The sequence below is a fragment of the Hemicordylus capensis genome, chromosome 2 (assembly GCF_027244095.1).
Source record: "Hemicordylus capensis ecotype Gifberg chromosome 2, rHemCap1.1.pri, whole genome shotgun sequence".
Classification (NCBI taxonomy): Eukaryota; Metazoa; Chordata; class Lepidosauria; order Squamata; family Cordylidae; genus Hemicordylus; species Hemicordylus capensis.
In genome coordinates, this window is record NC_069658.1 from 174,553,313 (window position 1) to 174,576,304 (window position 22,992).

Consider the following 22,992-nt stretch of genomic DNA (forward strand, 5'->3'; position numbering starts at 1 on the left):
TCTCTCTTCTTGGTTCCACTTGCCCTGGACTGACCATTGGAGACAATGAGCTCCCCAACCTCTGATGCTGGCGTCCGTAGTTACGATTGTTTTTGGAAATTCCAGGAATCTCTTTCCTCTGGATAGGTTCTGTATGGAACTCCACCATTGGAGGGAAAACTTGACCCTGGACGGCATCTGGACCATTATGCTCTTCTTCCTGGAGATGAAGGGTTGGAAGCTCAGAAGAAACTACTGCAACTCCCTGAGGTGAAATCTCGCCCAAGGCACTGAGTCCAGCGTGGAAACCATCAGTCCCAGTAATCTTGCCAGGGACAGAACTGGTATGCTCTCTAGGTGTAAGGCCGAATGTACTTCTGCCCTGAGGACTTGAATCCTCTCCTTTGGCAGATATAAGCGACCCTGCTGGGTATCTATGACCACCCCCAGGTGCTGGATCCTGTGAGTGGGAGTCAGAACACTTTTCTGTCTGTTTATGAGGAACCCGTGCAGCTCCAGAGTGGATAGGGTTACTTCTAGGTCAGTAGTTGCGGTCTCTGGGGATCGTGATTTTACGAGCAGATCGTCTAAGTACGCAAAAACGTGGACCCCCCTTAGTCTCAGGTGTGCCATGAGTGGTGCCAGGACCTTGGTGAAGACCCTGGGCACTGAGGAGAGACCAAACGGAAGGGCCTTGTATTGTAGATCGACTCCTGCATACTTGAAGCGTAGGTAACGCCTGCTCTCTGGATGGATAGGTATGTGCAGGTACGCCTCTTTTAAGTCTATAGAAGAGAGCAGGTCTCCTCTTTGTAATGACTCCGTGATGGATCTGAGGGATTCCATGCGGAATTTCTTGGACTTAACATGCTTGTTCAGATGTTTGAGGTCGAGCACTGCCCTTTTTCGACCCGTCCTTTTTGGGGATGGTGAATAGAATAGAATAAACTCCCTTCCCCTCTTGACCCGCCGGCACCCTTTCCACCGCACCAATGTCTAGGAGGTGCTGAATGGACGCTGCTACGTCTGCGTATTTGGTAAAAGAGCGAGAGCGGGGTGTAGGAAGGAACTGGGGGCGAGGAAGGGAGTCCATCTCTATTCTGTAGCCTGTTTTTACTAATTCCAAAACCCAGGCGTCTGTCACAGTCTGTTCCCAGGTGCGGTGAAAAAGGGATAGGCAACCCCCCAGGACGGGGTCCCCTGAGTCAGTATTGTTGTTTCCCTTGCTGCTTGCCCTGGAGAAAGCCTTGGCGGTTATTTGCATTTCTGGCCGTGAAGCATTTGCATTTCATGGTTATTTGCATTTCATGGCCGTTGACGTTGCCATGTACCTCTTGGGCCTCTGAAGTCTCTGTCTCGCCCCCTGAAGGAAGAGCGAAAGGCACAAAAGGGCAGAAAAGGTCTTTTAAACGACTGCTTGTCCACTTTCTTAGGGGCCGTGGGCATCGTTTTTCTGTTATCCTTTGACTGTACGAGAACCTTCTCCAAAGCGGCGTCCCCGAAGAGTTTTGAACTATCATATGGGACTGCAGATAAGTTTGTTTTTGAAGTGACGTTTGCCTGCCATCCCTTCAGCCACAAATGCCTTCTACCTACTACGGCTGCCGCAGAAGCCCTGGAGGAGAAACGAATGGAATCCAGGGTAGTATCCGCCACAAACACTTGTGCCCTCTGCAGTTTTAATAGCTGCTGTCTCAGATGAGTGGATTCTGGGGGCACTTCGTCGATCAAGTCGTTGAGCCATAAAAGACTGGCTCTGGCCGCCATGGATGCCGCTGCAGAGGCACATGTGGCAAGAGAGGAATTGTCATGAACCCTTCGAAAGGCAAACTCTGCTTTCTTCTCTGACAAGTCCCTCAGTGAGGCCTCTCTGTCTCTGGGGATTAAAGAGCCCGTGACCAGTTGCAAGATTGGCGCATCGGTGCTAGGGGTTCTCAACAAATCTGTGGACTCTTGTTGGAAGGAATAGAGGCGTGTAGTAGCGGGCATTGGCTTTTTGTTGACCGCTGGTGCCGCCCATTCTGCCTTTATGGTTTCAATGAAGCAGTCCGGCATAGGCAATAAGATATCACACGGCCTCGCCCTGGGAAACACTAAGTCCCCTTTGGGGTTCTGGCTTGGTTCCGTGGCCACCTTTGCTGTGCTTTGTTAAGTGCTGCTGCTGAGCTGCGCGTAAAGCGCTTCGGTCGGCTAGCACTATGCTCCCCCTCCGTAATGGCCACGTTCTCGCCGCTCACAGGCGGGAATGAACCGTGGCCCTCTCGCTGCCCGCTCGGCCAGTCTAACGGCCGCCAAGAAAGGAGCAGGGAGGATCGGGGAGCCTGAAACTTGACTCTGGTTCAGAGTCGTGGGAGGCAAATAGGAAGCCCTTGTGGCGCTCGGGAACCGCGAAGAAGCGTGTCCCTCCGGCACCCTCACATTTATAATTCTCCTCCCCTGTTGCTCCATACACTGGGGGGCAGGAAGGGGAGAAGGAGGGAGAGGACAGAAGTGAGGGGAAGACGAAGTAAAGAGTGGGATTTTCTTTTTTCTTTTTTTTTCTTTTTTTACACACAACAATGGAGAACACAGAGGAAACTATGAAAAAGACACACAGATATTTGAAAAAGGTTGAAAGGGAGAAGTTCTTACTACACGAAGGGAAGGACCTGCCAGGAGCAATGCAGGACTATAAGAACTGGGGAGGGGTTATCCCCGTCAGGCTTTATAGGCTTTTTCTATTAGAATTTGCATAGTCCTGCCCAGGAGCATGTGACGAGGATAACCCAATGAGATGCCTTGATAGCAGCAACTGAGAATAGAGGATTTTTTTTTACCCCGGACATAACTTGGGCTAAGCCAGAATTCACAACCTCCCTTCAGAGAAAAACAAAGCCCTGTCTGTCCTGGTCCTGGAGCGGGGTCGGATTAAATCCAGTGAATATGTGGACTGGCACACTCCAATCACGAGTGGATTCAGGGGGAAAGCCCTGTGTGTAAAACCTCCAGGCAATGGAACAAATATTTTTCTCTGAAACAGGTAACAGGTGTTACCAATATTCATGATTTTCTCCATTCAACTAGGCTTTATAGGGTCAATTAATCCAAGCCCACCATAAGCATACCACCCCCAACCCACTCGGGACTACTGGAAAAGATCAAAATTTCCTGACCTTGACCTTTTGCCTTTATAATTATTATAATTATTATTAATTATTTTTTACATTTTATATCCCACTCTTCCTCCAAGGAGCTCAGAGCGGTGTGCTACATACTTAGTTTTCTCCTCACAGCAACCCTGTGAAGTAGGTTAGGCTGAGAGAGAAGTGACTGGCCCAGAGTCACCCAGCTAGTATCACGGCTGAATGGGGATTTGAACTCGGGTCTCCCCAGTCCTAGTCTAGCCACTACACCATGCTTGCTCCCTTCCAAGTGTCTGCAATGAGTCAGTGGCCCTGATGGGCTCCTGCCAAAAAGCAAGTTATTGCACAGAGACTGCTTGGTTGGCTGTAAGTCTGAGGCTCCTGCTGGCACAGCAGCATTGCTACTGGGGACATGGTATGGCTGCCCTGGTGGGCAGTGGAATCAGACAAACCATTTCCCTAGAAATGCTCCTGTTCCCAGAGTGAATAGGAGGGTATCTTTGGGAAGGGCAAGTACAAATTTTGTTGCAGGACCAGGCTCCAAATAATTGCTGCATGGCCAAGGTCATGAGAGAAATCGACTCTTTTCCCAAGGCAAAGAAAAAGTTTATGAATGGTGTTTGCCTGGAAAAGGATAAGATCACAGCCAACAAAAGGACAGGCTACCAAAGCCCTGATTGGCTAGCAGCAGCTGCTCCACAGAGAGCATGGGAGGTTTTGCTGTCACACATGAATGAATGGTGCCCTGAGCAACTATCGACTTGTGGCATCAAGCGCCTGTCAGCAGGGAATGGTCATGGGATGTGCTGCAGCCGATGCAAAACTGGCATGAAAAGGTGCAGATCAATACTGAGTTTTATTAGTTGGCTCTCTGACTAAGAGGAGAGAAAGAAGCCAGGAAGATACATTTTCCCTCTTTCAAAGGGGCAGCTAAACTCACTCCCCCTCCCCGCCCCCCCCTCACACACACACACACACCCCTTTGTTACTATTGAGTTGGTTCTGGGGAAACAAGAAGCACATCTTCCCCCAAGGAATTTATTCCCCCACCATTTAAAAAGAAAATCTTCAGCAAGAATTGCACAGTGACATATTCTAAGTAGCTCCTGCACTTGCTTCATTTCTTTTTTATTGGACACCACTCAGGAAGGAATTTAGGTCACCATGCCATTTGCGCAGTAATTAAAAAAGAGACACTCATTCACATCCCAACAACTGCCTACTTCTCCTTTTGAATGAGGGGCTGCAAACAGGGGAAACAATCCTAATGCAGGACTTCTGGGATACTTGCCCCTACATTCAGTATTGAGTGGGGAAATATGCTCCTTTCCAGTCTAAAAACGTTGTGAAGCCAGATCCGATGCATGTCTAGTATCCCTCTGAATTCAATGGAGTCTATTCCCAAATAATTATCCACAGAACTGCAGCCTTAGTGTCATACTGGATTTACCAAAAGTGTCAGATCATGTTGTCAATGAAGGCCAATCAGATACCATTACAGGGGCCCTAAATCTGTCCTGATCTGCACAAGACAACAAAGGCTGATGAGTCTGACTAAATGCCTCCTAGACTGAGAGGTTTTCTAGACAAGAAGGTTTTTTTGCAGGAGTATCGGTGGACTCGCACACTTTATTTTATCCAGAGTGACTGCAAGCTGTGCACATGCATCAGTTTCTTCCACTGTCTTTTGGGCAGTCTTCTTGTCTACACTTTCAGCCTCCCACACTAAAAAACCTGCTAAACTAAAACTAAAAAACTGCACTTTACAGTGCCTCCTTCTCTTCCTTCCACCCATCACTGCATTACTCCCAGTTTCCTCTCTGCCCATTGTTACTGTGCACAGGCAGTATTCCCTGGATGCATGCACACCTAGGGCAAACAGAGCATGCCAAACTATTTTAAACTATGTCATGAGGCTGGCTTGATTCTCACCTTCCTTTCATCTGTTGATGGCTGTTGATAGTTGCTTTTCTCCTGGTCAATCACATTCGTGTGTTTTGTTTTTTAAAATTAAACTTCCCAGCTGTGGCACTGAAGCACTCACACACGTCCATAGGAAACATAGGAAGCTGCCATATACTGAGTCAGACCATTGGTCTATCAAGCTCAGTCTTGTCTTCACAGACTGGCAGACATTCAAAGACGTCACACACGTTCAGAGGGAAAGCCACTCCCCCTTCCTAATTCCCCTTTATGAAAACCTTGGGAGCTGATGCCCTTCAGTACTCACATGATATCAAAGGGAAACCCATTGCCTTTTCCTGCTCCCCCCCCCCCCGTTGGTGCCTCTCCTTAATTTCAGTGGGACTTCAGCTAACACCACAGCCATCACTCTTCCCTCCATTTGCTTCCATTAGGGAGGAGCCATAAAAGTGTGCAGGAGTCGAGCTCCACTAGCAGTGGAACCATGGTTGGGTGCTGAAGTGCTCCCCACACTGCCAAAAAGGAAAAAAAGAGCAAGGAGCTCTTGCACCAGAACAGGACAGCTCTGTTGGCAGTGGGTGGGGGGAGCATGGTTAAGTGCTGAAGTGGTTAGGCTCCTCCCCGCCAAAAGGAAAAAGATCAAGAAGTTCTTGTGGATTGTGAGACCATGACTGGTCACTGATGCGCTCCCTAAATCAAGGAGGGGGGCAGAAATACAAGGAACATGTTCCTTGAGCTGGAACTGGAAGAGTAATGACCAAAGAGGAGGGAAAGGTGTGCGTGGAGCTGGAAATAACTCCTCCTTTTTCTCTCCCCTGTTACCACCTAGGGAAGGTTAGGTAATTGCCCCACCTATCCTTCCTCTGGAAATCTGTTGACATTGTCTACATGCCACAATGTAATGCACACCAAAAAAAAGTCCTCACGCATTCTACACAGGAAAAAGGGGGTGGTTCCCCCTCCCCTTTTCATGGATTTGAGGGTTATTTGTGGTAGAAAAGTGTGGAATGGCATGGCACATACATCGTTTGTACAGGCAGCAGCATTTCTAGTGGAAATCAGCAATGAAGCTGTTGCAATTTACCATCTAGAAAACCTATGAGGAATCAGAATTTGGTATCTCACTCCAGAAAGGGAAGGCAGATTATGGTGTAATCTAATGTTGTCCTCTCTGGGCCTTTAGGGTAAGTAGGCAGCACAGGAGGAGTCTGGGAGGTAGCAGGCAAAATCTCACCTCAGCTTTGGTAACACCAGTAGCTATTCGGATCTTGTCAAAGGCCTCCGATGCAGTGAACAGTGCCTGCCTGGTTTTCAGGATGCTTGCTCTAGTGAACTGGGGGTCTTTGAGTAAGTCTTCAGCCCCAAAAGGGATACGATCCTTGTCCCGAGAATGCTGGATGAAACAAAGAGAATTCACTTAGAACAGAGAGAACAGGGTGCTTGTTCAGGGTAACAGCCAGTTGTGCTCTGTCACTTTGTGGGATGGGCTCCCATTGGGCTGGGGACTAACCAGATTTTTTTTTTAATTCCACCTCTTCCAGATCTTATTATATGCTGAGCTCGAATGATATTTTCTTATTTTCATTTTTAATGTCTTGTCAATTACTCCCCTTTACAACTGTGATTCTTCCTTGGACAGCTGGTAAAGATCAGAAGGCTCTTGAAAGTGTTCCCTGGAGCATAGGGAATATTACCCAGCCACTGAAATGTGAAGTAATCTCTGTGGCTCTTTCTCCAAGTTATTGGAGGTACCCCAGAAATCCTGACAGCAGGCAGTTGGCCTCTATGGCTGGGTGAGAATCAAGAAGGGCCTGAGATTCCCCTCTGAATGCAACACATGAGAGGGGTTCTGGCTGATCAAATCATAGGACTCAAGAGATCATTTAGTCCAGCCCTCTGCCTTGGCAAGATCTTCCATGAATATACGCACATTCACGTTAGCCCCACATCATTCGTTCCCAGATTAATCAGATCAGATCATCCTGACTAAAGCTTGCCACAAGCGGAAGTGAACACAATGACCCCACATTACAGGAGAGGGCAAAAAACCCCAAGGTTCCTAACTAACCTAAGGGGTGGGGGAGGGATTCTAACTTCCAAGTGGAGATTAACTATACTCTGAGGGCGTGAATAAAAATCCATCCACTGAGCCTTCTCATAAGAAGAGTGTTGCAGAGGTGGAAATGGGAGAGTTTCCTAGCGGGACACTTAGCGTCCAAGACAACTGGCAAAGACACTCAGTGGTAGCAGGGAGGAGCCCTGAGATGGGTAATAAAATAATAGCCAAAATAAAATAAGCCAAGCAAATGGCTCTAGAAATTTCCATAGTCAAGGCAATTGCCAAATCTGATGACCAGTGCTTAAGAACCAGAGTGCAGGAGTGAGGAAAGCTGTATCTGCAGGAATTCTAAATTCCACACCTTTGAAAGCAATGGGCACTGTCCAAACCCCCGGAGACAAATCACTCTCATTACTGCACTGTTAAGGCTCAAAACATCTTGTTAGATACTATGGGCCTTTTGTCATAGCATCCCTCTGACAACTTGTAGCAGGGCTGCATGCATCCAGCAATTCCACACATGTTCTGCAAAAGCACAGCAGGGTGAGGGTTTGCGGGATTCCCAGTGGTTGGAGCAAGGCTTCTGTGCCTTGTATGGCTCCTTTCCTTTCCCTCTGGCTATCAGAAGCAGACTAGGCTTTTAAAGCAAATATAAGGGTTGCAGGGATCCAGCTCTTCAAGTTACAGAATTCTTAAAGCACATTTGGCACTACTTGTAGATGAGCTGATTGCCCAGTCTTTTTAGCTCCTTAGCTAATCCAAAATCAAGAACTTCTAACATTTAAATTCTTGCTGTCAGTATCAGGAGAAATAGAGGCAGGCAGGCTGCTGGCTGCCTCTATACATACAAGTGAGTGAGTGAGAGAGAAGGCACAATGGATCTGCCCTAGGGAGGTCTGACAAGCAAAATATCCTTTTGGCCAATAGCTAGCCTGAAGACAAAGAATGGGGTAGTGAAATGCCATTCACGTCATGGAAAGCAGAAGATGTCTCCATCCCATTACCCGCCTTTCTGCACGCTCATTCTGTGCTCTTTTCTCCTCTGTCAGCTTCTTCAGGTCCTTCAACTTCTTATCACGGAGTTTCCGTTCTCGGTAGATTTCCTCTTCTTGGCTCAGGAGCTGCTCCTGCATGGCAGGGAGAAGAGAAAAGGACTTACTGCTCTGCCCTTGACAGCTCCAGCCACGGAGCTCCAGCCAGGGAAATACTGTGAGCATTTCTGCAACATAAAGATCCATTTTGGACAGCCAAAAAGGCCTGTGGATGTGGTAGGAAATCAATCCCAGTGGCTGACATCCTGATTAAATTTACAAGACACACTGAAATTAAGCAGTCCTTTGGAGGTACTTGAGTAGTATTATTGAGTAATTTAGTCAGGATGTCAGCCAGTGTCTCTGGAAGAATTAACATTTCCTTCTGCCCAAAGACACTGGGTGCTGTTTGAGCCTAACTAAACAAAACAGTGGAAAGTCATAAACAGTGTTCCCTGTAACAGGGATTCCCAATTGTTGTTGACTACAACTCCCAGCATCCCCAGCTTCAAAGACCTTTGGCTGGGGATTATGGGAGTTGTAGTCAACAGCATCTGGGAATCCCTGTTACAGGGAACACTGTTCATGACTGGACGTCCTGTTCTTTTAAACATGGATAAAGAACAGCTGCGGTGAGTGGGGGGATTCAGATTGGGACCACAGCACTGGAAAGGAGAGGCTAATCCTTTGAGACCACATCGCTAGAAAGGAGGGGTTAATGCTGCTTCCTTGATAGAAATCATCCCCTGCCCCCAAATTGCTCTGTGACCCATTAGGGAAAACAACAACAAAAAATATTTATATACCGCTTTTCGACAAAAGGTTCCAAAGCGGTTTACATAGAGAAATAAATTAAGATAAGATAAGATAAAGATAAAGATAAGATAAGATAAAATGGATCCCTGTCCCCAAACGGCTCACAATCTAAAAAGAAACATGATAGACACCAGCAACAGTCACTGAGCTGGGGATGGATAGGGCCAGTTACTCTCCCCCTGCTAAATAAAGAGAACCGCCATATTAAAAAGGTGCCTCCTTGCCCAGTTAGCAGGGGAAAACATATTGGAACATGTCAGTAACCAGAGATCGAACTCTGTCATCTGCTCCAGCACTCTGGATACTGAGCAACTCAGCTTTTATTGTTTTTTTAAGCAGGGTTCTAGGAAATATGGTTGCTTTAAAAAAAAAGTACCCGGAACAAATCACAAGTTATTTGAAAGCCTGAATAATGAAATCAGAATATGTGAAATAAAGCATCCATAAGCAAACGAGCTTCATTTTCAAAATTAATTATGATGCAGTGTGTACTTTCTGGCCACAGAATCTGGATATTTGTTTCTGTATCATAAAATGTATGCCTCTGGCACTCTGGCAACAAGCCTATAACATGGATCTCCTTCCAGTGGGCCATTCCAGTGAATCTCCGGGGACTCTCCAGCAGCTGTTGGGTGTCTGAATACCCCCTCTCTCACTTTCCTTTGTACTATGGCAGTTCTCATGCCTTTTTTTACTACATAACCCCATACATAGTATTGCGTATCTACTAGACATTGTCTGCATGTTGGACTCCTCTTCCCAGTAGACTCTTACACATTCTAGACCTATCTCATTCTGCTTCTATAGTATGGCGGTGATGCTGGACTGCTTGTGCTTCAGATCATTTCATACTGTGCTGGAACCCTACCCTGGCTGCATCACGAGCCTGCAGCGCGTCAGTGTTCACACTCTCCAGGTCCTTGAGCTCATGGCGCAGGCGGAAGATCTCAGCTTCCAGGGCATCCAGTTTGTTCTGGAAGTGCAGGCTCTCCTCCTAGAAAGTTGATGAAAGATCCAGAGTGAATTGGGGAGCAATTACTTTCAATTTACTGTTATGGCTCCCCAATTCACAGAGTGAATTGGGGAGCAATAACAGAGGACATACTCTGTTATTGCAGGAGGCACAACATAAATCCTTGGGGGACAAATGATTCTCACAGCAGCCCCTAAACATGATCCAGAGATTAACTCAGTGGACTTTTAGGACAGATCCCCACTTCACCCCAGCCAGGCACAGAACAAATCACCTTACTTACTCTTGGCTATTGCAAAATGAGTGGCAACATTAACAAGTTGCATCAACAAGTGCTGAAACATGTGCCTTGGGTATAGACTAAGGTGGGGTAGTTTCTCTCAGCAACCACCTCTAAGGGTGTGTCTCTCTCACCTGCATGTGCACTTTCAGCTTCTGGTACATACTGGTAATGCGTTGGGCCTCCTCAGTCTTGAACCGGGCCTTTTCCAGGCGGTTTTCCAGAGTACGCAGAGTCTGGATGGAAAGAGGGGCAAACTGACTAGCAAGAGATGGGAGAGTCTCCAAAACCCCATTCAGTTCAAAGGTGCCCTTGCTCTAAAGTGCTATATGGCTGTGGGGTTATCCCACTTCCTTTAGATTGCCTAGGACCAGACTAACTACAAACCCCTGCTGAGTAAAGAGGCACTTTTTAAAATGGTGATCTTCTTTTATTTAGCAGGGGGAGAGCAACTGACCCTATCCATCCCCAGCACAGCATCCTTTCAGTGGCTGTTGCTGGTGTCTACCCTGTTTTCTTTTTAGATAGTGAGCCCCTTTGGGACAGGAAATCGTTTATTTTTCTGTGTAAACTGCTTTGAAAACTGTTCGAAAGCAGTATATAAATTATCCATTGTAGTAGTACAATGTAAGCATCCTATAGCTGACTGGGAATTTCCCTAACAACCTTCTGGACTGGGAGAATCCTTAAGAAGCAAGAACATGGTTGTTGCTCTCTCGTTACAGACAAGGACAAGATGGTCCTGGCATGCTGCCAGTGGAATGTTGCTATCGCCCAGTGAGAAATTATTTACACTGCACAAGATTTCAGGGGCAGGGCAGGGCAGATGCTACATGGGAGATGAAGGGCCATTTGAAACTGTTGACATTGGTCTGTGTGTGAATACTAACAGAAGCGCACTTGTGGACTGTGGGTCCAAGAATTTGGTTCAACACAACCTCCCACTCCTTGACTCCCCAAGGTTGCTACTACACCTGCTAAACACATTCTCTGTTTGAGCAGACAGAACACAATGGACATCCTGCTTGTTCTCAGACAGGTTTAGGGATCTCCTCTGTCAGTTCTGCAAGTGCTGGAACTGCAACCTTGAGCAAGTCCAAAACCTTTGGCTGGATGCCTGCCCTGCAGTATGCTGGCTGCCATTTCTCGTTTTTCCAATTTATTTAGCCGTAACAGTGTGTTAGGAGTTGTGTAATAAGATACGGAAAATGCTATTTCAACCTAGCTTTTAGAAAGTTTAAGAAACACTGTATTGAAAAATTAGCATTTCTTAGAAAGATATTGAATAACAATAAAAGTATTTGTGATACAAAAGATACCCTGACACTGAAAACATTAACAGCAATGGTAAATGATCAATAGTCGTGTTATACAGTCCACCCATGGGACTTGTTCAGCTTTTATCATGGAACAAAACAATACTCTCACAATTTCAATCAGATTACATATTAAGTAACATTTCCATAAGGAGACAACATTATTAGTAAACATATTAATAGCCTCTTATGTAGGCTTTTTGCCTGCATTTTCAAAAAAACCCAGTGTTCTCTTGTATAAGAGAAAAACGTCATACACACAAACACTTGCTAAGTTTTGATTTCAGGCTTCAAATGAACATATGAAGTTATCATAGCAAATCAGACAATATGTTCATCTAACCCAGTACAGTCTCCTCTGATGTACAGGCAGAGAAAGGTCCTTCCCAGCTGTTATTCAAGACCTCTTAAGCAGCGATGCTACTAGGGATTGAAACTAATACCATATGCATGCTAAGAATGCGATGTCCCACTGAATCGTGGGCCCTTTCATGGCTTCGGCTCCTCGTCCACTCACGGCCAAAAGTGTACTGAGAATATTCATTGTGTGGTGGGATACACACACTCAGTTCAAGGGTTTGTGAATGCATGTACAGTACAGTATCAGTATATATTTGCCTGTATATTCAGGTGCATTAAAGAAAGGTCTAAAAAAGGCAGCGCAGCTCTACTTCATTCATATACTAAATGGAAAGGCACGGAGGACAGTTGGACAAATTAATGTTTGGGAGCCAAGTTGAGCTTCTGTCCTCAGCTTTACAGTCAATCAAAGCTAATTTCCCTTCTCTCTGCCTTAGGGTCTTCATCTATGCATAGGACACATAATATCACCCCCAATTCCTGAAAACCATGTGAAAAACTAAGTAGCTCTCAGAATAGGGATGCAATTATAGGACAGTGACACAGAGGTTGTTTGCCTCCCTCCTGTGGTGTGCCCACATAACCTGTCAGCAATAGCTGCCACACAGACTGAGGATCTATCTAGACAGCCATTTATTCCAATACAAACAGGTTGGTTTTATAGGGCACCTACACAACATTTGAACACACTGGCGGCATTCACATGGCTGCCCAAACTTTGCCAAGCTGAGAACTGGAGGATCTGGGAGAGTGTGCACACCTGGTGGGCACATCATGTGAAGCCAACAACCACTGGTCCCCGTGCCATATTACCGAGATTCTCCTAACTTCCACCTGACTTCTGCAACCAACATTTGTAGTTGGGCGGGAGAAGTCAGGAGGATCTTGGTAATGTGACATGGGAACTGGCAGCCAGCGGCTTCAAATAACAGGCCTGCTGGTCCCTGATTACTGACTTTGGGGCAGTTGTGTGAAACCACCTATAGTGTAATTTCCGAGTGCTATCTGCTGGCCATCTGCTAACAATCTGTGAAAAGCCTACGCCAGGGTTTCTTAACCTTGGGCCCCCAGATGCTGTTGGACTACAACTCCCATCATCCCAAGACATGGCCTTTGTGGCTGAGGATAATGGGAATTGTAGTCCAACAACATCTGGGTGCCCAAGGTTAAGAAACCCTGGCCCATGCCCTTTTCAAGTCAGACTAAAAGTAGCACTGAAAATTCAAGTGGTGTATTTTTTTTTAAGGGAACATCAGCAGACAGCAGTAAGAAATTCTGTGATGTGTTTAAACATCGTATAAACGCCTAAGCAAACCATCACAATTTGTGTTCATGTTGGAATAAATTGCAGTCCAGATAGACCCTGAGAGAGTCTTTTAAGATTATCTTTGTGCAATAATTGCAAAACTTAATGATAATTTCAGGGGTTCATGCTGCTCTGGAGTGTGTGGTTAGGATTCTAACTTATTGCTTAGGCAGTTATATTTTGCAGTTAGATGTTGTTTTGTGTTTTAATTGCTTATGCTGTAAAACACCAAATACACCAACGGCGTTGAATAAACAAATAAATAAGAAAAAGAGTTGTACAGTGTAATTGCTAACTGTCTATGCCTTTAGGAAAGGAATTTATAAAACCTGAAACATAAATAAATAACTATAATTGTCCAGACGTCTTCCCTGACTGGAAGCACTTTTGCTCTGGGGCCATCACATTTCCCCAGTGCACAGCTGAGCAGCTTCCTAGAAGATACTAAGGACGTACACACAACCAAAGCTTACCTGGCCTGGGGAGGGCTGGGGGGAAAGCAGGAGTCTTCCTGCCTTCCCCACACAACCAACGCTGCTTCTGGGCTTCCCAGTGCCGCACACCCTTGTGATCGATGCACAACAGCTCCGGGAGCAGTGAGGGAGAGCATACAACAGTGCACCATACGGGGAGTGTAGTGCCTCTGCTGCTGGGCATTCTTGTTGCCTGGCTCTATGAATGCTCGGGTTGCAGGCAGCCTGAGTGTCATATGACTGGGGAGTCGGGTGGAAAGGGCACACTGCACCCTTCTCCCTCACTATAAGCCTGGGTAAAAAACCTGGGCTACTCTGATGAAGAGCACGGGGAACATTCCACACAAGTAGCCCTACCCAGGTTGCGCTGTGCAAGGCCAGATAGGGCTGCTTGTGTGGACAGGTTGGCAGGTTTGGCTTTTTAAAAGCCGAACTTTGGGTTACGGCCCATTTGACCCATGAGTATACCCCTTAGGTTCTGGTAACTTATACTATAGCCAGATTTTGACTAGCTGGGTGCCCTGCACTATGAACTTTAGTGATTTTGCAATTTAAAAAAAAAAAAAAGTTCCAAGCATTTCTCCTCTGTAACAAGGAAGCATGGGAAAACTCATGAGAGGCCCATGGGTGGGAGGGGAATAAATGCTGACAAGGCTACCGCCTCTTCTTCCGTAGCATTTGGGTGGAGTCTTAGTTAAACATACATACTCTTCAGGGGGCACGGGGAGTGTCAGTATATTCTTTGGGGTAGGAGGTGGGGACTAGCACTGAATAGGACGGCAGCTACCTGCAATTATTACAGCAAAATACATTTATTAACATAGCACAACTCCTAAATATTCAAACATCTCCTCCACAATTCCAATTAATCATGGATTTCTGCTGTGATTCCTTTCAGGGCATATCCTCCCCAGAAATCTTCAGAACAACTCTAGCCACAGGGAAACTTAACATCCTTCCCAGCTTTATGAATAACGATTTGCTTGGATTTTAGCTAAGTTAGAAGATGGAACCCTGGAAGAACAAAGACTCCACCTGCCTGGGATACTAGGTGGGCCTAGCAGTGAGAAGAAGCCTCTGGTGGAGGAAGTCAACCTCTGCCTTCCAAGGGACTCAGGCTTCTCTCACCTTGGCTGCCTCAATGTTCCTTTCTTCCATTTCTTGCATGTCATGAATGTCTTGTTCCTTATTGCTGTACTGAAGTTGCAGCTCATCCAGCCTACGCTTCCGCATCTCCACTTGATGCTTCAGGTTGTTTAGCTGATTGATCTTCTCACATAGCCGGTGGTTGATGATCTGAATAGCACCCTTTGGAGCAGAGGAAGGAGGAGAGGGATTAGAGGAGCCCAGACAGTCACGTAGGCAGTTCATTCACCAAAATGAGAGTGATTTGGACAAGAGTTTTTAAAAGAGTTGAATGTGTTTCAGTTGAAGGAGGCTTTGCTTCCCAGGCTGTACGTACACACACTTGTTTTGTCCTGTTGTTGCCTCTGATCCAACAAATTCTGCAGATTTGTGAAAAATTACAAACCCTGTTTGCCAGTAAAGGCAATGTTTCCCCTGCAGGCTGTTAGATTTCTCAGTTTACTGCTTATGTTCCTGCTAACAGCAGGAAAATCTAATACAAAGCAAAAATGTAAAAGAAAAATCTGTTTACCAAAGGCACAAGTCAAATGAGCATACCCCACCATGAGAAGTGGCCCCACTTTCAAACCACCTTCAGCTCTGAAAAAATGCTCATCTTCTGCCTCCAGTATTAAAATCAAAAATCAAAGGTGGCACGCAGGCACACACTCCACCCATCCTCAGGTTCTGGGATTCATGTTCCACCAATCTTGGCATAGGCAGCCAAGAAAGGGTCTCTGTTTGCTGATCTTAACAATAGGTCAGCTTTATATATGGAAGAAGGTGGTCCCTGAAATAAACTTTAAAGCCTTAAATGGCACAGGGCATGGGTAACACTAGCATTTAAATTGTGTTTGGAAACAGATTGATAGTCACTGCAGATCTTTTAAAACTGCTGTGAAATGATCAGATCAGACCCAGTGAGCCCCTGACAATAACCTGGCTGCCATATTCTGAACAGAGGTGCACTGAGGTAATTTTGGAGCCTGGACCTAAAGGCCTTTGGATGTCCCCCTCCCCTGCAAATTAAGCATCATCATGCTTAGCTAGGCGACCACAGCACCTGGGACAGTCTAAAGAGGATCTGGGGGGCCCCGGGGGCTGTGGAGGCCCTGGACTTTGGCCCCGAAGTCCAGGGATAAGAGCGCCTCTGATTCTAAATGATCTGGAGTTTGCAGAGAGACTTCAAAAGTAAGTCCCTCCACATAATGCATTATAGTACTCTAACCCTGCTTATTAGCTTCCTTGCTTTATAGCGCCCATGCCTACTTTTGGTTAAAGAACTAAATATTGAACTCAATGGATCTTATTCCTGAGTAAAGATATATAGGATTGTATTTCAATTTTCTGACTTCATTCCCAACCCTGAAACCCCTAATGTTTGTCCTAAACAATTATGCAAAGAAAGATCTCTGGACGATCACCTACCTCCCCGGTTTTATTTTTCACAGATCCTTGCTCAACTGGATGGTCTTGGAATGCAGCCTTGATGACTTTCTCCTCTCCCTGCCAAAACCAGACAACTACATTTGGCTACTGAAAGTTTCACTTAAATGCAATATATGAAGTTTCACTTAAATGCAATATATGAAGTTTCACTTAAATGCAATATATGAGGTGTAAGCAAAGCCTACATTCAAGGGTGGCTCTTTCATGGTGAGGCAGTTGCTCTAGGTGGCAGAGTCCTGGGGCATCTTTTGGGGCTGATGTGATCCTTGCAAGCTTTGGAAGGAGTGCCTCTGCTCACACTCCTTGCAAAAGTTGCAAGACGTATGAGAAGAGAAGAGGAGGCTGCTGGCAACCTTTCCTCCTCCCCACTTCCATGCCACTTTCAAAGCCTGCAAGGGGGCTGCCCCCACTAGAGGCAAGGGGCAAGGCAGCATTTAGCACCTTGTCTCAAGCACTGCAATCATGTACCTTGAGTCATCCTGCTTATGAGGGGGGAAAGGGCATGTTCAGCAAACAACACAGGGGTGAAATAAGACTCATGCCAAGGCCTTTTCTTCTCACTTTCTTTTTACAAATGCAGAGGAAACGGTGAGAATGTTTTCAAAACAAATGCCCAGAAAATATAAAATGCATTAAGGTAACTCCTTTTTGAATCAAGGTTGGTGTAGAAGCATCAAAACTTCAGAGAACAAACAGCTCTGCCAGACAGACTGAAAAGAGGACCAATCATCAACAATGCTGTACAAGTGCAAATCTCCCTCCTCCTCCTTCACCACAATCTCTTACAATGGCCTAATCACAAATGTTTTACACTTGAAATAAATATAATATATTAACTGCAGGAGGCTGCAGACCATGTAATGCTCTCAGATATATATCCAGCCAAGTGAATATATATACCCACTGCCCATTGAGATCACCAAGAGAGGTCCGTCTGCATTTGCCACCGGCTCGTCTGGCGGCTGCTCAGGGACGGGCCTTCTCCACTGCTGCCCCGAGGTTTTGGAATGTGCTCCCTAGTGAAATAAGAGCCTCTCCATTTCTGACAACTTTTAAAAAGTCTTTAAAGATGCATCTGTTCACCCAGGCTTTTAACTGATATTGTTTTGATTGTTTTAATGTTGTTTTTAAAATATTGTTTTAGAAATTTTAAACTGTTGTGTTTTAAATTTCTTGTTTTTGTTTTTAACTAATGTTTGACTTGTTGTAAACCGCCCAGAGACGTAAGTTTTGGACGGTATAAAAATACGTTAAATAAATAAATAAATAAGTGTCCTTTGTATTTAACAGAATTAAGAAGTCCGGGAATCTGCAAATGTACTTGCCAGCTTGACACTGGCAAGTGTATCTTTTAACCAGTGAAACAAGTTCAGTACAAGGTGAGAAAGAGAGCTCTGCATTACAGGACAAGGACAAGATGAGTAGGGAAATCCAACCCAAAGGGGAAATATATCAGGCTTTCCCTGGGTCACTTCCAGCAGGCACTTGCCATCTGGATGAGCCTCAGTGCCTTCATAAAACAACACATGTGGCAAGGCATAACATATGCAACAACAAACTAGCACAGAGTAGATAAAGGAGATACCAGGGCCAGCACTAAGGGCCAGCACTCCCACTGCTACTCCTCTTCATGCTTGCTGCCCACTTGGTTGCCTACAATCTCCCTCTGGCCCAGAAGAGGCAACTGAATGAGTGACAATAGGCAAGAGTAGCAACCACTTCCATCTGTTTTCTCACTTATCTACCCTCCATCTCTGGGCAGTGATGGAGTTTACATCCAGTCCCCAAGTGGTGCCTCGGGCAGGGAGGGCAACAGCTCCTCCTTTTCTTCACTGCTTCCACCATTCACTTGCATGCTTGCTCTCTCATGAGAGACTTGGCTGGCAAACAAGCAGAGACAGCAGCAATGGATGAAGAAGAAAGGAACCCACTGAGGGCATCTGGCCCAAGGATTCCCCCAAACCTAGAAATGGCACTGGGCGATATGCCATGGTAATCTGAGTAAGGGCTGCAAGTTGAGATATGGAGCTAACGACAAGAAGAATCCCCTAAAAGGTCTGTGTGACAACTGCACATTGGTTAACAAATCCAGGCCACATGTGCATTCATAACTTCCCTGCCACAAATGCTCACATCTAAATCAGAACTGTAATAGATAGAAGCCTTCTCTGAGAGTGGAAGAGATTTTGATTTGGGATTAGTACTACCATGAGTTGATTTCACAAGTCCTGCTTGTTAATTCCACTTGCCACTAGCTGTATCCATTTTCCCCTGGACAGAAGATAGCTAGGAGGCTCACCGCTAGGACATCTGCTAGCTTCTGGTGCAATTTCTTGTTCTCCTTTCTCAGCTGCAAAATGGACTCCCTGTTCTTCTTGATGTTCCATTGGGAGTTCTCATAGAATGCTTTCCGGTCACCTTCTGTAATGGGCACAAATGAAACCACTGTGCTGACAATTTATTTATTGCTAATTCAAAAAGCTAAGCAAGGCCAGACTGGAGCAGGAATTTGCAGTTTGTTTATTTAATCAAACAATTTATATGCCACCATTCTTCATATATGAATTCTTGATTACTTACAGTAAAATTCATTAAAACAAACAAACAAACAAACAAACCCAAACACAATAACCTCTAAAATAATAGCAACTCAGGATAAAAGGCAATAATTAAATCAGGACAAGTCTTCAACTTTTGCTTAAAATTAAATAGGACCTAAGCAGGTAGGGAGTTCCAGAGAGCTGGGGCCAGCACTGAGAAGGCTCATTCATGCGTCACCGACAATCATGTCAATCATGTCAAGAATGTGGTGCAGGAGAGCCTCTCTATGAAATCTCACTAGCTGGGCAGAACTACATGGGAGAAAGTGGTCCTTCCGATATTTTGGCCCTAAGCAGTTAAGGGCTTTAAAAGTCAAAACCAGCATTTTGAATCATGCCCAGAAAAACATGCAGTCAGTGTAGCTGGTGCATCAGCTGCTGCATTCTGTACCTTCTGTAATTTCCAGAGGGTCTTCAAGAGCAGCCCCATACAAAGTGTGTTACAGTAGTCCAACAGAGAGGTGACAAGGGCATGGATCATCATCACAAGGTCCGGTTTTGGTCATTTTGAGTTATCTTCCCTTCATCTCAGGGTATGCAGTTGTGAACTACATAATGCAGTGAATGGGACAACTGAAGTAATATTCTACTACATGAGATAGTTTGGAGTTTGCATTTCTCTGGAATCAGAACTATAAACCTCAACAAAAAGAGGCTACACACAGAGCCTCTTTCATATAGAACAAAGGAAATCAGAAATCAATTTCCTTTTATCTATCTTTTCATTTTGAAAATAAGAGGGTTTTAACATTTCTCAAAAGATCCTTCCTTTGAAAGAGGAAAAGAGCGCCAGCGTGGTGTAGTGGTTAGAGTGCTGGACTAGGACCGGGGAGACTCAAGTTCAGCTCCCCATTCAGCCATGAGACTTGCTGGGTGACTCTGGGCCAGTCACTTCTCTCTCAGCCTAACCTACTTCACAGGGTTGTTGTGAGGAGAAACTTAAGTACACCGTTCTGGGCTCCTTGGAGGAAGAGTGGGATATAAAATGTAAAATAAATAAATAAATAGTTCCTTCAGGGCAGTCATATGTCTACTGTGGTAGAAGTCCCTTCAAAAACCCCTCTCCAACTCTAGATCCCAGCAAAGGTGTGCTAAGAGTGGATGTTCTAGATTTTTCCATTTTATTTGGACTTTTGGCACCACAGGAAATCCTGGTATTGGCTCACAGTCAATTGGTTTAATGATACTAGCAGTGACAGTGGCATGACTGTAGCTGTGGCATGCTCTTGCATTCTATTCTCTCTGCCCTCTGCTGAAAGAATGCTTGTGTGGTGCTAGAGCCATGCCAGGATTTTGCCATGTGCAGTGAGCCAGGTGGTTCATTATTGGCTAAGCAGAGAAATCTTAACTCTAGTTGAGACTTTCAAGCAGTCACTTGCCTGTGGTAAGTGTGCATCTAAGTGATCAAGCAGCGGCACTTTACAAACATTATCTCCCCCAGCCCCATGACTCTTATAGATATGGGTCAACAGGTGGACTAATAACTTATTTGCAAGGATGGTTTCGCCTCCACAACCAATGCTGGTCTTTCAGTGATTTCAGTTATGGCAGGGCATCAGCTGCGATACCCACCTCCTCCAAGTGTTCCTAGAAGGTATACCTGCCCTTCAAGCATAGCTTACTAGTGATAATTCCAAACCCTTGAGGAAGATCAGAGATTTACAGTGCAATCCTACACATTTTTACTCAGAAGTCCCACTGAGTTCAGCAGGGTTTACTGCCAAGTAGGACTGTAGCCTCAGACCAGACCATGCTTGGTCTGTGGAAGTCTTCTCCTGGACCACTCAGCAGCTTTCGATACCTCTGACCATGGTATCCTTCTGGGTCGCCCCTCTGGGTTGGGATTTGGGGGCATGGTTATACAGTGGCTCCACTCCTACCTGGATGGTTGTACTCAGAAGGTGGTGCTGGGGGATGCCTGCTCCACCCCTTGGCCTCTGGCCTATGGGGTGCCTCAGGGATCTATTCTGTCCCCTATGCTGTTTAACATGAAACCTCTGGGAGACGTCATCCGTGGGTGTGGGCTGCAGTGCCATCAGTATGCTGATGACACCCAGCTCTACCTATCTTTTAAGTCAGCAGATACCAGGGAGGCAGTGGATGCTCTGAAGAGGGGTATGGAAGCTGTTCTGGACTAGATGGGGGAAACAAGCTGAAACTTAATCCAGACAAGAGGGAAGTTCTCTGGGTTGGTAAAACTGATCATCTGAGAAGTGAGGTAAATCTGGTCTTGGATGGGGTTACACTTCCTCTGAAAGACAAAGACCACAGCTTTCGGGGCTGTTTTTGGACCCAGTGCTGACCTTGGAGGCACAGGTGGTGGCAGTGTGCAGAGGAGCTTTTTACCAGCCATGGCTGGACATCAGTTGCAACCCTACCTGGAAAAATCAGATGTAAGTAACCTCAGCCACTCATTCGTTAGTAACATCCAGATTGGACTACTGCAATGTGCTCTATGTTGGGCTGCCGTTGAAGATGGTTCGGAAGCTTAAGCTGTTCCAGAACGCTGCTGCAAGGATGCTCGTGGGCTCTCCTCAAGGGTCACACCTATCCTGCAGCAGCTTCACTGGCTGCCAGTTTGCTTCCAGGCCAGATTCAGAGCGCTGGTCTTAATCTTTAAAGCACTACATGGTTTGGGGCCGGGGTACCTGTCAGACTGCATTCACCCATATGAACTGCCAGGGCCCTCTGCTCAGCATCTCAGGTCCTGCTCATAGCCCCACCACTAACAGGGATCTGGTTGGCAAGGACTAGAAACAGGGTCTTATCGGTTGTGACCCCTCAGCTTTGGAACACCCTCCCCGAAGAGCATAGTCATGCTCCCTCCCTCAGTGTTTTTAAAAAAACAATTAAAAACACATTATTTAAAAGAGGTTTTTAAAAATGTTTTTCTGCTGCTTATATCTAGTAGGTTCTTTAGTTTTTATAGTTCTTAGTTTTTTTATTAATAACTTTTAATTTGAAATTTTTTTAAAAAAATGTGGTTTAAAATGTATTTTAAAATGTGGTTTTAGCCTGGTCTTTTAACTTGTTTAACTTTATTGCTCTTTTATTTTACATTGTATCGTTTTTTAAAATGTTGGGAACTACCCCGAGTAGTAGTGTACTTGAGGGGTGGGATAGAAATATTTTAAATAATAAAAATAATGGTTTTGATCCCAGCTCACCCATGTCACCTGGATGGCTTTAGGAAGGGCCTTTTTCTCTCTCTGCTTCCCCATCTGTAAAATGGTAGTAGAGACCATTTGGTAGTAGAGAGCTGATAGGGTGTTCCATGTGTTTGAGAAAGAAAGAGAACGAGGTAAAAAACATTGTTACCCGGCCCCAAAGTTTGTACTTGACCTATACATCTAAAACAAGTCAACATATAAGATATGCAGTTATAGACAAATTAAAAAAAATGCATTTTTGAGCTAATGCATTTCACCTAGTCTATGTTGCACTTGAGCCCACAGGGTAATTCACACGATCCAGCCCAGTCTAATGCAGGCTTACTCAGAAGCAGGAAGCCTCACTAAGTACAATGAGGCTTACATCTGAGGAAGCATACATAAAATTGCAGCCTTACTGATGGCAATTATCCATTTCGGGATTCCTCCTCCGTTTCCAAGCGATCCAACCTTCAAAGCCTTATATTGTTAGCGCGCACACCCACCTCCTCGCCCTTACCTAGGAGCTGTATCTTGCTCTGCAGCTCAGTGATCTGCTCGTGGATGGGGGGCTTTATTCCTTGGAGGGGCTGTGTCGCCGGCATGGCAGCAGCAGTGAAGGGTGGGACAAGGAGGTGGAGAGTCAGTGGGATAGGAAGTTGTGAGGTGGAGGGGGGACCCAGCGGCGGCAGCGGAGTGCAGAAGGATTTCTAGGGTGCCCTGGCGGGTGGGGAGAGAGGGGGGGCCAGTCCTCCTTCAGGAGCACAGGGGCAGCAGGGATGGAGGAGGAGGAGGGAAGACAGGCTCCTCATACACACGCGGCCTGGTACCTATCCCAGAGTCCCCCAGCGCTTCAGGCAGGTGTTGTCTGTCTCTCTCCCTCCCTCCCTCCCTCTCCACCTCCACTCGCCACCGCCCCTTCCAAAGCTCTTTGCCCCGCTTTGCCAGCCTGCAGCCTTCACTCGCTCGGCAGCAGCAGCATCCCTACGCCTGGATCTGTCTCTATGGCAACCCGTTCTGATGCAAAGCGT

The 22,992-nt window shown here is 45.8% G+C and overlaps 1 protein-coding gene across 1 annotated transcript in view; it reads right to left on the reverse strand.

The window, feature by feature from the left end:
* The window catches only part of ODAD3 (outer dynein arm docking complex subunit 3), a 30,960-nt gene extending 8,109 nt beyond the window's left edge, over positions 1-22,851 (reverse strand). The window contains exons 1-8 of the mRNA XM_053296513.1: positions 22,482-22,851; positions 18,512-18,633; positions 16,192-16,269; positions 14,767-14,946; positions 10,318-10,419; positions 9,799-9,924; positions 8,088-8,210; positions 6,259-6,417 (exon numbers count right to left, since the gene is read on the reverse strand). Coding sequence (XP_053152488.1) covers positions 6,259-6,417; positions 8,088-8,210; positions 9,799-9,924; positions 10,318-10,419; positions 14,767-14,946; positions 16,192-16,269; positions 18,512-18,633; positions 22,482-22,566 — 975 coding nt within the window. The 5' untranslated portion in view covers positions 22,567-22,851. The remainder of the gene's footprint in view (positions 1-6,258; positions 6,418-8,087; positions 8,211-9,798; positions 9,925-10,317; positions 10,420-14,766; positions 14,947-16,191; positions 16,270-18,511; positions 18,634-22,481) is intronic.
* Positions 22,852-22,992: the final 141 nt, after the last annotated feature.